Source organism: Corvus moneduloides, chromosome 16 (assembly GCF_009650955.1).
Source record: "Corvus moneduloides isolate bCorMon1 chromosome 16, bCorMon1.pri, whole genome shotgun sequence".
Taxonomy (NCBI): domain Eukaryota; kingdom Metazoa; phylum Chordata; class Aves; order Passeriformes; family Corvidae; genus Corvus; species Corvus moneduloides.
The window spans coordinates 2276421-2289762 of NC_045491.1; the positions used below are offsets into that span (position 1 = coordinate 2276421).

The 13342-nt window shown below is 40.6% G+C and overlaps 1 protein-coding gene across 1 annotated transcript; it reads right to left on the reverse strand.

The window, feature by feature from the left end:
- Positions 1-7167: 7167 nt before the first annotated feature.
- On the reverse strand, positions 7168-9819 carry LOC116451984 (parvalbumin, thymic CPV3). The gene is made up of 4 exons (XM_032126028.1): positions 9755-9819; positions 9257-9389; positions 8722-8831; positions 7168-7193 (listed from the first exon to the last, which is right to left on the reverse strand). The coding sequence occupies exons 1-4, from the start codon at positions 9813-9815 to the stop codon at positions 7168-7170; spliced, it is 330 nt and encodes a 109-aa protein (XP_031981919.1). The 5' UTR covers positions 9816-9819.
- Between the last annotated feature and the right edge of the window lie 3523 nt (positions 9820-13342).

Genomic DNA, 13342 nt, shown 5'->3' on the forward strand with positions numbered 1-13342 from the left:
CCTTGCCGGGCGCCCGGGGGCTGCGAGGCCCCGCGTCCCCTCAGCCAGAGGCGTGCCCGGCGTTCCCTCAGCCAGGGGCCGTGCCCGGTGTTCCCTCAGCCAGAGGCCGTGCCCGGTGTTCCCTCAGCCAGGGGCCGTGCCCGGCGTCCCCTCAGCCAGAGGCGTGCCCGGCGTTCCCTCAGCCAGGGGCCGTGCCCGGTGTTCCCTCAGCCAGAGGCCGTGCCCGGCGTCCCCTCAGCCAGAGGCCGTGCCCGGCGTTCCCTCAGCCAGAGGCCGTGCCCGGTGTTCCCTCAACGAGTGGCTTTGCCCGGCGTTCCCTCAGCCAGAAGCCGTGCCCGGTGTTCCCCCAGCCAGAGGCCGTGCCCGGTGTTCCCTCAACGAGTGGCTTTGCCCGGCGTTCCCTCAGCCAGAAGCCGTGCCCGGTGTTCCCCCAGCCAGAGGCCGTGCCCGGTGTTCCCTCAACGAGTGGCTTTGCCCGGTGTTCCCTCAGCCAGAAGCCGTGGCCGGCCAGCCCCGCCCGGCAGTCCCTCGCAGGCGGGGAGCTCCGGGCGCTGGGCCGGGGTGTGGCGCGGTGCCCGGGCCATTGGACCCCTGTTCGAAGCGCAAAAGTACGAGCGTTTCACTCCCCTCTGGATCGTTCAGAGCTGCCTGTCAGCTGGAAAAAGTAGAAACGCGTTATTTTTGGAGGTAGAATCCGAGATTTGAAAGATGAGATGAAGTTTGAGTATGTTGAAGGAATTGGCATGCAGCATCACTTAGTGCAGGTAATCCTTTCACCATACATAGATATATTATGTCTATTCTGATTATTTTTCCATTTTCTGCCTGGCACATTTAAGATAGTGGCATTAAACTAATAAAAAAAGCTTTTCTATTACTTTTCAATTCCCATTTTAATAAAATTCAGTGTGAGCTAAAATAGAAGTAAAAATGGCTACACGGTAAGAGATGTATCACTTTTCTTCTCCATAGGAGTGTGAAGTTTAGGCATCTGAATAAACTAAGGTTACGTAATTGCTTAAATAAACACTTGGGTAAGGTATAGAAGATATCATTGAATATCTCATCCCACCAAGTAATTTAGAAGAATGTACTGGCAAACTCTGTTAAAGTTGTGCCAAATTAAATATGAAAAAAACCAGTATTTCTTGAGTTTTTCAAATTTTTTTCCCCTTTTGTTATTATTTCAGTTCCTATCATCACACTGAGTTTATATTTACTTTCATTGCCAGTAGCATCATTCCAGATAGTCCTCAGCCTCAGCAGCTGGTGTATTCCTTGAGAATCCAATCCAGTGCAGTAGCAGCACTGTGTGGAATAGAGATGCTGTAAGACTACAGCAATTTAATATTTAATGTGTGTACTCAAAAACTGAGCGGTGTAAGCCAGAGAGGGATGACCGCTGTTTCCCCCTGGGCTGCTGGAGTCAGCTCCATCCCATCCCTCCTGCCTTGTGCCGTGGCTGCAAATCCTGCTGGAGTCATCTCTGACCCATCCCTACTGCCTTGTGCCGTGGCTGCAAATCCTGCTGGAGTCATCTCCATCCCATCCCTACTGCCTTGTGCCGTGGCTGCAAATCCTGCTGGAGTCATCTCCATCCCATCCCTACTGCCTTGTGCCGTGGCTGCAAATCCTGCTGGAGTCATCTCCATCCCATCCCTACTGCCTTGTGCCGTGGCTGCAAACCCTCCCAGTGCCTGGCCTGGAGGAGGCTGGTGCCTTGTGAGGGAGAGGAGGCGTGAAATAGAAGTTCTGGCTCACCTCCCCTGGCCATGCTGAGGTCCTCCGGGCTGGCTCAGCACCGAGTTTGGATATGTGAGTTCATGTGGATGTGTGCAGGCTCCTTTCCATGGGTGCAGAGATCACCACTACCTTGGGTGTCACCTTTCCTGCCCGCACAGGTGGCGTTTAACCCAAACCTCTCAAGAGTGAGCAGCTCCTCCTGTGTGGCCTGGACAGGCAGGAGTGACACAACAGGCTGAGCCACACCACAGACAGAGCATTTCCAGACAGTGCCAGCCAGTTCTCGGACAGCTGTAGGAAATGTTTCCAAAGCTGCAGAGAGAATCTTCTTTATCATTTCATGGTGTTTTCAGAGAGGTCATAGCAGAAGGTGACTCCTTCCCCTTGCCAGCAAAGCAGGATGAGGGAAGGCCCTGCTGTGCTGAGCTCCGCAGCCTTTCCCTGAGCAGGGTCTGAGGAAGGATCAGGCCAAATGTGTCAAGGTGAGGTATCCATATACAGTAATTCTTGTTTGCTACCCTACAGCTCTGAGTTAAAAATCAACAGTGTGTGCAGAACAGGCCTTTCACTGTGATCTGTCCATGTGAAGGCTGCAGCACACTTGAGACAATTTCTGGGAAGATCCAATCAGGATTGAATACATCAAACAAAAGGAGCCCAGTTCCACTCCTTGCTTGTGCTCCACTGCAGGCAGGGGTGAGGTGGTGATCAGGCCAGAGGGGAAGTTCATTTGCTTATACTACTCACTTAAAGCAAAACAGGAGAATTCTTAAAATTGATAGTATTGATAGTCAAGTTAAATAATTTCTTACCAAAGAAGTCATAAAACAGCAGGGACTGTAGATTTTTGTTTGTGTTGGTTGAAATGTTTAGATGTGTGTTTGTTCAGGACTTAGTAAGATGGAGATCCTGGGCTGTGACTGGGGTGCCTGTTTACTGCTGCAATACAAACACTGGTGCAAGGGATGTATTGTGGAGGTACATAGAGTTGGACACTGGGTACTCACTGTAAATGGGGATTGCTGAGGAAGGGGTTTCTGTGTCCAACTTTCCCTAGGAAGGGAATTAATGTATGTGTAGTGATTGCTAACATATAATTCTGCTCAATGCAACCTCATCAACATTGCTTTTGGTGGAAGTATTTGCGAGAATCTACAACAAGCAAGTGATAACAGATTCAATTAAATTATTACATTTCTAATGTACACATTAACAGGGCATGAAGAAACTTCGATTGTGGTTCCAATTTCATCCCATCTTCTTAATTGTATGTGCAGTAACACCACACCTTGACATTTGCAAAGTGGCATCAGATCACCCCGAGTTTGAAATGTGATTCCCAGCCCATGATTATGTAAAATTAAACTGCTGCATAAGTACATTGGGAATTTGCAGGACAACCCCTGCATCAAGGGACAAACAATTAACAACTTTATGAGTGCTTTCCAATTTATGTTTAAAAATACGTAGAAGTAAGATATAGTATTGTGTAGACATATGTTTTGGTTTGTTGAGCCTATTTCTGGATACTATTTTGAGCACTTCTGTCAGCTGTGCAGTAGCAGACTTCACAAAAAGGTATACCATAAATCATTCTGGGTGTTAGAGCTGACAGCTTTAAATAAATACAGCTGACAGCTCAAATAGCTGTTCCATTGACAGAATGTGGTCTAAATGTGTTAACAAATGTGTAGACTCAGCAGTTTGGGATTAGTTTAGCAAATAAATTACAAAACAATGCTGTGATCCAGCAAAAAGCACAATGGCTGTGTATCCCTGGTCTGCACGCTTTGTTAACACTGCAAGAGGCCTGTGGAGCTGTGTGGGAAAACACAACAGTGCAGCTGGAGCTGGGCTCCTGCTAAGACAGCCTTCACATCCCCCAGACTTCTTCTGTTGTGTGTGATGTCAGGGAATGTGAGCAGCACTGTGAGTGTCGTGGTGAGTAATGGTTTAATAATGGATGCATTTGCTTTGCAGGACCAGAGATTTCATAAAGGAAGGCAGTAACTTTACACTAGCTTGGGTTATGATTAAGAATACAAAGTTACTGAGTAGCAACTGAAAAACTGCTTTCATGCAAAACTTGAAGTACTGAAATGGGTTTTTTGTTTAATGTTGCTAGCCTGGGTCTGAAGAAAAGCTGGTAAGAGAAGATGAGGAAGGGGCTAGGCAGTTAAAAGAATTTCAGCTCTGAAGATGGATTATATTAATATGTTAATTATTTCCATTCTGAGCACTGCAAGAAATGAAAATTACATTAAGAATGATGCCACAGTTTGACATATTTAAGGCATGGAATTTTTCTGCTTAGAAGTTGAATAAGGCTACAGGTTTTTTTTATATTTTAATTTTAACTGTTCACAGACAGGGTAGACTGGCACAAGGTATTAGGGGGTACATGACCTGAACATGGAATAGCATTTCTGAGACCTGTATTTTAAGGGAATCATAAGTATTCTGGTATTTTCTATAATGTATCTTTATAGTAGTTGTGTCTAGTGAATAATTGTGTTATGCAATGTACAAGTGGCAATTCTGATAACCACTTGCAACTTCTGACTGCCAGTGATGGGTGATTTCTGACTGCTGCCTTTCATGTCAAATTGTGGTGAATGCAGTAGATTAATTATTATTTCCACCCTATTAATTAAATATGTACTTATAGTGAGCACCCATATCCATGTGTTAAATGGGGGTTAAATATGGTCAGTATATTCAGTTGTTCCTTCCTTATCAGTCAATAAAACCCTGCCCAGGAGCTTTCTCAATTACAGGGGCCTGCCTGAAGCACTGGGAATTCTACATGCCACATCTCTAGGAGCTTTAGCAATGATGTGTTGGTTTATGCTAGGGAGCAGACAAGTATCTTTGTCAGTGAATAAATCCAGTTTGAGTTATGACTATCACATGTTTCACAAGAGTATTCAAAAGTATGATTTAATGTTTCAAGGATCCTGGTGAAGTGATGTTTTAAGTGTTTCTTCCTACAAGTCAGCAAGTTTTCTGTTACTTAAATCTGCTGGGGTAGGTGCTGTCCTACTGGGGTTTTTAAGGTACCTTTTTTCCTGATGGAAAGCATGGAAAGACTCTTTAACTGCAATACTTTGGATGTTTGAGAGACCTCAGAATATCTTGAGTGGAGCAAGTGTATTTTTTTCTGCTTGGTGACCTGCTCCAGCATCCTGTTGCATCTCAGTGGAGAATAACAAAATTTGTGCTTTGCCTCTGGGTTTCTTTGTTGAGGGCACAGTGCAAAGGCTGAGACACTGAGAGGAGCTAGAGTTCAGAGTGCAACAGCACCTGGAAAATTCTTTATATTACAGGCATTTGCCTGCCTGATGTAACATGATTAGTCAAGGTCAGGACACTTAATTGTCAGTGAAATGCAGAGCAGTTTGTTTGTTACTTACATGTGAACTACTCCAAGACCCTTCTGTCATCAGACTGATTTCATTGCCAAGAACAGACTTTATTTCTTGTGACTATCCTGTGACATCCATCTTATGCTCTGAGAATGGCCATGGGTCAGACCCTCAGCTTGTGTAAATCTGAATATCTCTGTTTAAGTCACTGATACTCTAGAGATTTATGCCAGGTGAGCATATTTCACAACATTAAAAAGTAATATCAAAATTCAGTGTTCATTTTTTATCAGTTTGTATTATTTCTTCACAATAAAAGGAAAAGTGTGATGGCCATATTAAATTCTCACATGTATTGAGTCTACCAGCTTACAAACAACTTGTATACCAAGTTAATCTGCTTGAAAACATCTCGAAATGATACAAAAATTCTGTTTTCAATTGTCAACTGTTAAGAATTGTGGATTGCTATGTATGTGTTTTTTTAAAAGGCAGTTGATGTTTCTAGCCTGGCTTGCCATTGCTTGGCTCCCAAAAGAGTAGGTAGCTGCAGAGAGCACAGAGGAGAAATCAGGGAGGAATCATTATGGAATTTGTTTGGGTTAAGGTGTCTAGGGTGTCTCGGAGGATGGAACTGTGTGAAATTTGCTTCACAATGAGTACAGGAGAACTTAATTTAACTGCTTTTGCTGTGATGATGAGGATGTTTTAACCAACAGAAATTTTTCAAGTACTGTTTTGTTAACAGGCTGGGAGAGAGCAAAGGCTCAGCATATGGAAGCATTAACTCTATGGACTCTGTGACTCTGGTGCTCTGAAAGATGCATGGTCCTTTTCTCAAGTCCATTCAGACTTGTTAATCTCTTGCCCAGGAGTAGCTGGTTATCTCATAAACAGTTCTGTTCTGGGTTTGGTGTTTTTGTGCACAATTACCAGTATTCATAGAGACTTTTGGTAAGGAAGAAATGCAGTTAATTTTGAATGTAGTCATATGCAGCAAAGGAAGAAATGCACTGGAACTGCAGTGACTGAACTGTTCACTTTGCTTAAGGGCTTCTGTCGTGTTGTGGTGCCTCTGCAAGCTGCATGTGTGTGCCCTGCAACTTGCTGATGTTGAGAAAGTAAGTGAAGGTATAAATACTCCATCAGAGCATCTGAATATCTCCTTTTCTAATGAGTGAATAGTTTGCTCATAAAAAGACGTTTCTTCATCATCCCCAGAGATGGATGTGAAGGACATTTTTAACAGGTCAGTCCAGCCCACCAGGGAGAGTACGTTGGAGCTTTCTCAACATGCATTTTTACAAATTCTTCCTCCACACTTTCAGTCCTCCCTGTTGAGAAAATGAGAAAATACCACCAAGAAGATATCTTGCTTCCCCTCTGCTTCTTAAAACCTCACAGTTGTCTGAAACATCAAGTCCTCATAGGCTTTCCTTTTAATTCTTTGTGCAGGAAAGCATGTGGTTTCTCTTTCTTCATCTGTTAATTAGCTGGTATAAAAGAGTGGTTTGAAACTGCAACAACCTCATGCAGAACCCACTTCTTAAGCAAAAATATACGACTGCTTTTCACTTGGAGGTCAGTGAGAGATTTTACCCTCATCTATCTCACAACTGTATCTGAGCTCCTAGTCTTTGGTGAAAATCTGAATGTTCTGAGAATTTAAACTTAATCCAGAAGGCTGAATCCAAACAGAACTCCCACTAATTTCAAAAGATGTTCCATATATGAGGATCTGATAAGTTCAAGATCTTGGAGGGATTAACACTTTTGGTTTAAGAATTCTCATGTTTCAATATAGGAGTCAAAAAAATAGACACAGGCTACAGTATATGATTACTTTTTATTGGATATTTTTAAGGGAAGTGTCTGCTAAAGTAGAGGTTAGAACATGGTAAATAGTCCACACAATGAAAAAAATCAGTAATCAGTGTTCCATTATGTTGCTAAGTCAGTGAAAAAATAACAGACCCTGACAAGATAAATAAGGGACTCCCAATTTTCAAGGTTTTTGAGTGTCTTGTGCAGATTCATCCCAATTCTATCTTGTTTGGTCCTAAGCCTGCACCATTTCCTGGAATTCTGTGAAAGATAAGAGAATATTTACATGAAAGAAATATTCACATGAAAGGATTAGGAGTAAAGGATTAGTGTCTTATCAAGAGATTTAGAATAGGAATGAACAGAAAACAGTTATCTGATAGATGACCAGAGAAGAAATGTGTGGACAAGAGGCACCACCTAAACATCCTCTTCTAAACAACACACGGAAAAGCAGTGTTTTGATGACACTTACAGGGAATAATTAAATATTCAGGGTCATTTTGGCCTTCTCTCTGCATAATACTGATCTTCGGCAAAAATAATGGAGTGGCTTATATGGAATTTAAGTTAGAAGCAGGTAATAGCTGAAGTGAAAAAATGATAAGCGAGTGTGTGTGTTTTATTAGCTGTTTGTAATGCTTCAGACATTGAGAAGTGTTGATTTAGAGCACAGGCTAAAGCTAAAAACACTGGGCAGTTCTATGTGGTATGGTCCTGGCGTGTTGAGTTGTGCAATAAGATACTGTTATTTTAAAGATCTTTTAAATGTTTGGCTTCCATGAATTAGAGTATCTGATCAGTCCCATCCCTGAGTGACTATATTAATATACAGATTGCTTCATAAATCATGTATGTTTATTCTGGCATAGTTCCTAAGGAACTGGGTTTAATTCCTTCCAAAGAAAGAAACAGAAGAGTTCAGTGCTGCTGGTGCAGTGAGCCGGGGAATCTGCACGCCAGCACATTCCCTGCATGCTATTCCCTAAGCCCCTTTCATGCTCGTCCAGGCAGCTCGCTGCTCTCATGGGGCGAGTTGCCATTAGCTGCAGGCCTTTTGTGTGTGTGCTTTGTCTCCAAAGGACAGCACAGAAGTACGGAATTAGGAAATCAGGGGGTTTCTGCACTGTGCAGCCATTATACCACACCAGTGTTTCCACGTGGTGAGTGCAGTGTGCTGCTTCCTAAAACTGCTGCTCCTTCCTGTCTGGTCCTTAACCTGCCACTGGAGATAGACAGCATCCATCCCTGCACAGATCCTGTTATGGGATCTCATACTGGGGTAGTGTCACTTGATCATTCTGTTCTTCTCATGCAAAACAAATATGGAACTACAAGGGACGTATTGAGAATGATTTCAGTGCCCAGTGGAATTTCTGTGGGGCAGTAGCTGCTGGAAACGAGCTGATGTGTGAGCTGTTTGTTCTCCTGTGTGCAGCTGGTTCTTTTGTCCTTGATTTTACATTTGTGTATTCCAAGTGATGCCAGCGCTGCCTTACGTTAGAGTAAGTGGAAGGAGACATGAGGGGCAGTTCCTTTCAGAACAACTGGAAATATGGGAGTGAGTGGCAACAGGAAAGTTCCTTAGGGTTTTTTACTTGCTCATGCAAAAGGAATTGCAAAGATGAATCTCTAAGATCAGGGACCATTTCTACCCTTAAACAGGTTGCTACTCAAGGGTTTCAGTAAAACCAGAGGGTACATTAAACGTACCATCAACATAAAAGAGAATCCCACATCACTACAAACATCCTGAGGTGCCTCATTCTGTATTTAAAGCAGGTAATACCTTCAGCCCCGATTTTACCATCCCCATCATGATCTGCAGCTGCCAAAAAGGTCTTGGTTTCTGAGGTGGTTAACACTCTGGCTCCACACTCAAACCTCTGAAGGAAATACCTTGGAAGGAAACAACTTGGATTTAGACTTTCACGCCATAATATTTTTTATGCTTGTTGTGTAATCAAACAGATAGCTATCTCTAAATAATTTACCACAATAGCCGAGTCCTTCAAACACTGTTTGACAAGCTAAATCTTAGTTGTATATATTTCCGCTTTGTAGGTGCAAGCCTGATTAAATTGATTCTGTCCACTATGAAAATCCAGCCCCAGGGAGCTCTTTTTTTCTATATTGAGCATAAAAGGCAGGTATTATTAATTTGCTTCTCTCTGTAGGGATTATCTATTTAAATACACTTTTCACAACCTGCTGAAGGTTTTATCAACATTTAGCATAAATTTTGTTCACATTTACTGAAAGTTCTGGAATGGAAAAACTGCTGATTTTTTTGATAGCCTCCAAGTAGTCAACAAAATCCTTACTTGAGCTCATCTTCCTCAATAAAGCCACTTTGATCATTGTCGAGAATCCGGAAGATCTCCTTGAGCTGGCTGCTACTCTTTTTAGACATCCCACTGATCTGAAAGAATTTTTTGGGACTAAAGGAATCTGGAGCTGAAAATAAATTAATAAAGAAATTAACCCCAGACCACTGTGTTCACTGTTCCTAAACGGTCTGAGGATGCTACTTTGTTACATTTTAATTGTTCTAAACAAGACCAGTAGGTGAAGCCTGTCAAAGAATGAATGAATTTGCCATACTGCCCCATAGCCTCCTAAACATCCCACAAAATCATGTGGGGATGCTCCAAATTGACAATATAAACCAGTTATGAACAAACATACTGTGACAGCTGAGTAAAGAGATTACAGAAGTCTGTTTCAAGTATGCACTTGTTCAATATTTCTTTGGGAATGAGTTAAACTTGCCAGGTGTTGCACAAAGTAATAGATTTTGAGAGTTTTAATTGTTTTCTCACCTTGGCAGTCCCGCAGAGCAGCAGCGATGTCAGAAGGGCTTAGAATGTCTGTAAGGCTCATTTTAAACCTGCACAAAATAGAATATTGCAGAGTTTTGAAATGCAAATGCATCTTACAGCAAATTGGGTTTTTCCGTGGTTTGAAGATATATAACATCAACAAGACTAGATGAATCTCACTGATCAAACCAACATCTCTGCTATTCCTTAACAAATTACAAGGTTTAGTACATCACTTCCTTCAAAATAGCAGTGCAGAAATAATGCTTTTTAATAAGATGGGTTACATTAGCTGTGTTGTGAGTTAATGTTCAATATTTTGTCATTTATCTACAACCTATATAAATAAAGCACATTTTAAAACTCTATGTAACCATTAATCTAATAAATAATTCCAGTCTTACTGGAATGCATGGAATCTGGCAATACAAGTAACAATATCTGCAGTTGGAAAAGGAAAGGTAAGAAAATTTGCTTCTATTATCTCCCCCAACAACTCTAAAGAATAAAAAGAAAACAGATACTTATCTATATAAAGTCCATCCATATGTAATTCCAGCAATTAAAATAAAAACCTTAGAACAATGGTTATTGTACTTACTACTGGTGCAGCTCTGCACAGTAATTTTATTTAATTAATCTCAAGTCAGCTGCTCACCTTCTGAATTTTCTCAGCTAGGTAAAGGAAAAATAGTTGAGGAGATACCAGGCAAAAACGTACTGTTGGCTCTGGCTTGCCACTCTGTCTTATAAAGGATTCAAAAGGTGACAATAACCACTACTTAGGTTACACTTTCATGGATCAAATGTTTGAATTGAGACCTGGCTCAAATTTCTTCCTTAACTAATTAAAGTTTTCTTTCTATTTATATCCTAAGATAATACGGACAAAAAGTAGGGTTTTTTAAAATAAATCCACTAGTGCTTAATTAAGTACAACTCTGCCATCAGAAGCACCTTTCAGCCTCCAAGTATGTTAAGAGGTAACCTCTGCACCTGAAAGTCACTCTTTGGAAGGTGACTCCAGCAGTCAAATCCTTACGAAAAGAAATGAATTTGTTCTCCCTGGGTCTGTTGATCCTTTGGAATGGAATATATAAGGGAGGTAGGAGATGAAAGATCAGAGGTGACAATGTGTCATTCTGACAAAGATAACTTGTCACTAGGGTAGAGGAAAGCATTTCCTAATTTGGGTGATCTTTCTACAGTAAGCTTCATTTTGTATTTCCTGACCGTTTCCTGAATTACAGAAACAGAAACCAATGCCTTCAGTGGCAGAAAACTGAACTAGGTAAAGCTGAATAAAATGATCTTGTTGTCAGTATTCCTTGGAAGATGATGTATAATCGGTTGGCCTACTTAATAATCCATTTTGAATGTTTCGAATTACATGAAATCAATAATAGGCTTACTAGTTGTAGCAAATTCTGTAGGTTGTAGGAATCAGACATTGTTAGTGTGGAAATAGTTTTAAATACATTTTATAACACACACTCTCACAATCTATTTCATTAATAATGAAATTTTAATTGTAAATTAGAGTTTATTATATATTTCAGGAGTATTACTTTTGGAACAAAAAGCCTTAAGAAAATTCATAACAGCAGATAGGAGGTTTTCCTTCTCAGACAAAAATCTGTTTCCATCTTTAAGGGGGTTAATATGGGCAAAATTCTAGGATGAAGACCAATAAAACTCATGTGTATTTTGGTTAGTATTTATTGTGTAATAGTCAATTGTGGTAGCTAAACTAATGTTCTCTTAATCCATGAGCATTGTTTTATTTTTAAATGAATGGAAATGGCATGGTATGGCAAAGAGGAAATATTTTTATAGTAGCAAGGGTTGCAAATTATGCTGTGGAGCAGAATAATAAATATATCTAAGCCTTGATGTAAGTTAATGAACTACAGTGGGTTTACTCCTACTTGGTTTAATGACAGTGAGAAAACTGTCAATCATAGCAATATTGCATAGCACTGTTTTAATTTGGATAGAGAAATGCAAGGTATAAGTAACACAAAAAGCAGACATAATTTAATGATACTTTTACCTTTTTTGCTACCTCTTCTGTATGCCAAGGAATAAATCACAAATAATCAGACTTACCTTTGATCCCAAATACCAGCTGTCCAGGAACAAACAAATGCTCCTTCTATTGCTTCCAGTGGGAAAACTGGTTATAGCGACCTGGAAGAACATTTTCCTATTACACCTAAGAACCCTGGGCAGTTGTAGATTAGTATTGTGTGATTAAAACAAATTTAACAGTGCTGATTTGTACAAGCTGAATCTTTTGGTGCTCTTTCCATTTATCTTCTTTATTCCGTACTGCCTATTTGTGTTGCTTTCTGCCTGAGATTTCCATGATGTTGTGATGTCAGGCAGTGTCAGTGGGAGCTAAGTTCATTCTGTGCTTTCTCCAGAATCACCCTGAAATAACTTTCAACCTCTTAGGTACCTTTTTACACCCTGTTGTATTTTCTCCTTTATGATTATCTCAAGTTATCTGAGTTTGAACAGAAGGGTTCTTTTTTTACTGCCGTCTCTAGAGAAAAGGGCTTTTTTTAGTGCTCTGTGACAGTGTCATAGATGTTCCTTTATAGAAGACTTCCCTTATTTCTGCTGGCTCCTACACAGTACTCATGGAACTGCTCTCTTTGTTTGTGTTTCACTTGCCATAAGACACTAATTATTGGCAGCTAATGAGAACGAGGGAATTGAAATGAAGTAGAGGAAAACGACAAGATTGAGGTGAGCATGTAATGCTCAAGCAGTTCAAGATGTGTCTGCAACTAATTTGGGCATTGTATTTAAAATAAAAGCACCAAAAGTTCAAAGAACAACATCTGGTTACCTCATACACTCTGCCGTGGCACACAGAGTGCTGAGCTGGTTTTGTGTGTATTCAGCAGGAGTAAAATAGCCAGAATTAGTATTATATTAGAATATGATCTCAAATAAAAGTGAGATAATTGCTATGATTGCTTTTGAAGGGATCTTTTAATGTTTGAAATTCAATGCTGACAACAAAAGTGATGCTAATCCTGGCTGAAAGATGGTTTACAAAAGCCTAAAAGAGCTGAATTTCAGAATCAAGTTGATGTCACTGTACATTGATACAGGTGGGAATCTAGGGTTACTGGGTTTTATTTATTTATTAATGACACTTCATCTGAAGTACAGGTTTCCCTCCACTACAATTAGAATGCAATAATCAGGGATTAGTATATTAAGGGATATTTTGATGAGATAATCTGTTTTACATCTGAATTATCTGCCTGTTTTCCTTACTTCTGGGTTATGTGTTAGCTTAGGTGATTGTAATTACATTATGCATTCAGAAAATGAGATCTGTGAACATGTTTTTTTAGAAGATGCTATGCAAGTAGTGTAACATTATAAAGAAAATCCCTAATAATTCAACCAGAACAACAGCTGCTAAATAATGGGCAGTTAACAATAGTGCAAAATCTGGCACAGAATCTGAGTTTTGCACAGTTTTCCAGGAATGTTTAGCACTCGTTCCTATAAAATTCAAGAAAAATATTAATTTTTGTTTGTTCGTTTATGTGGTTTTGGGGTTTT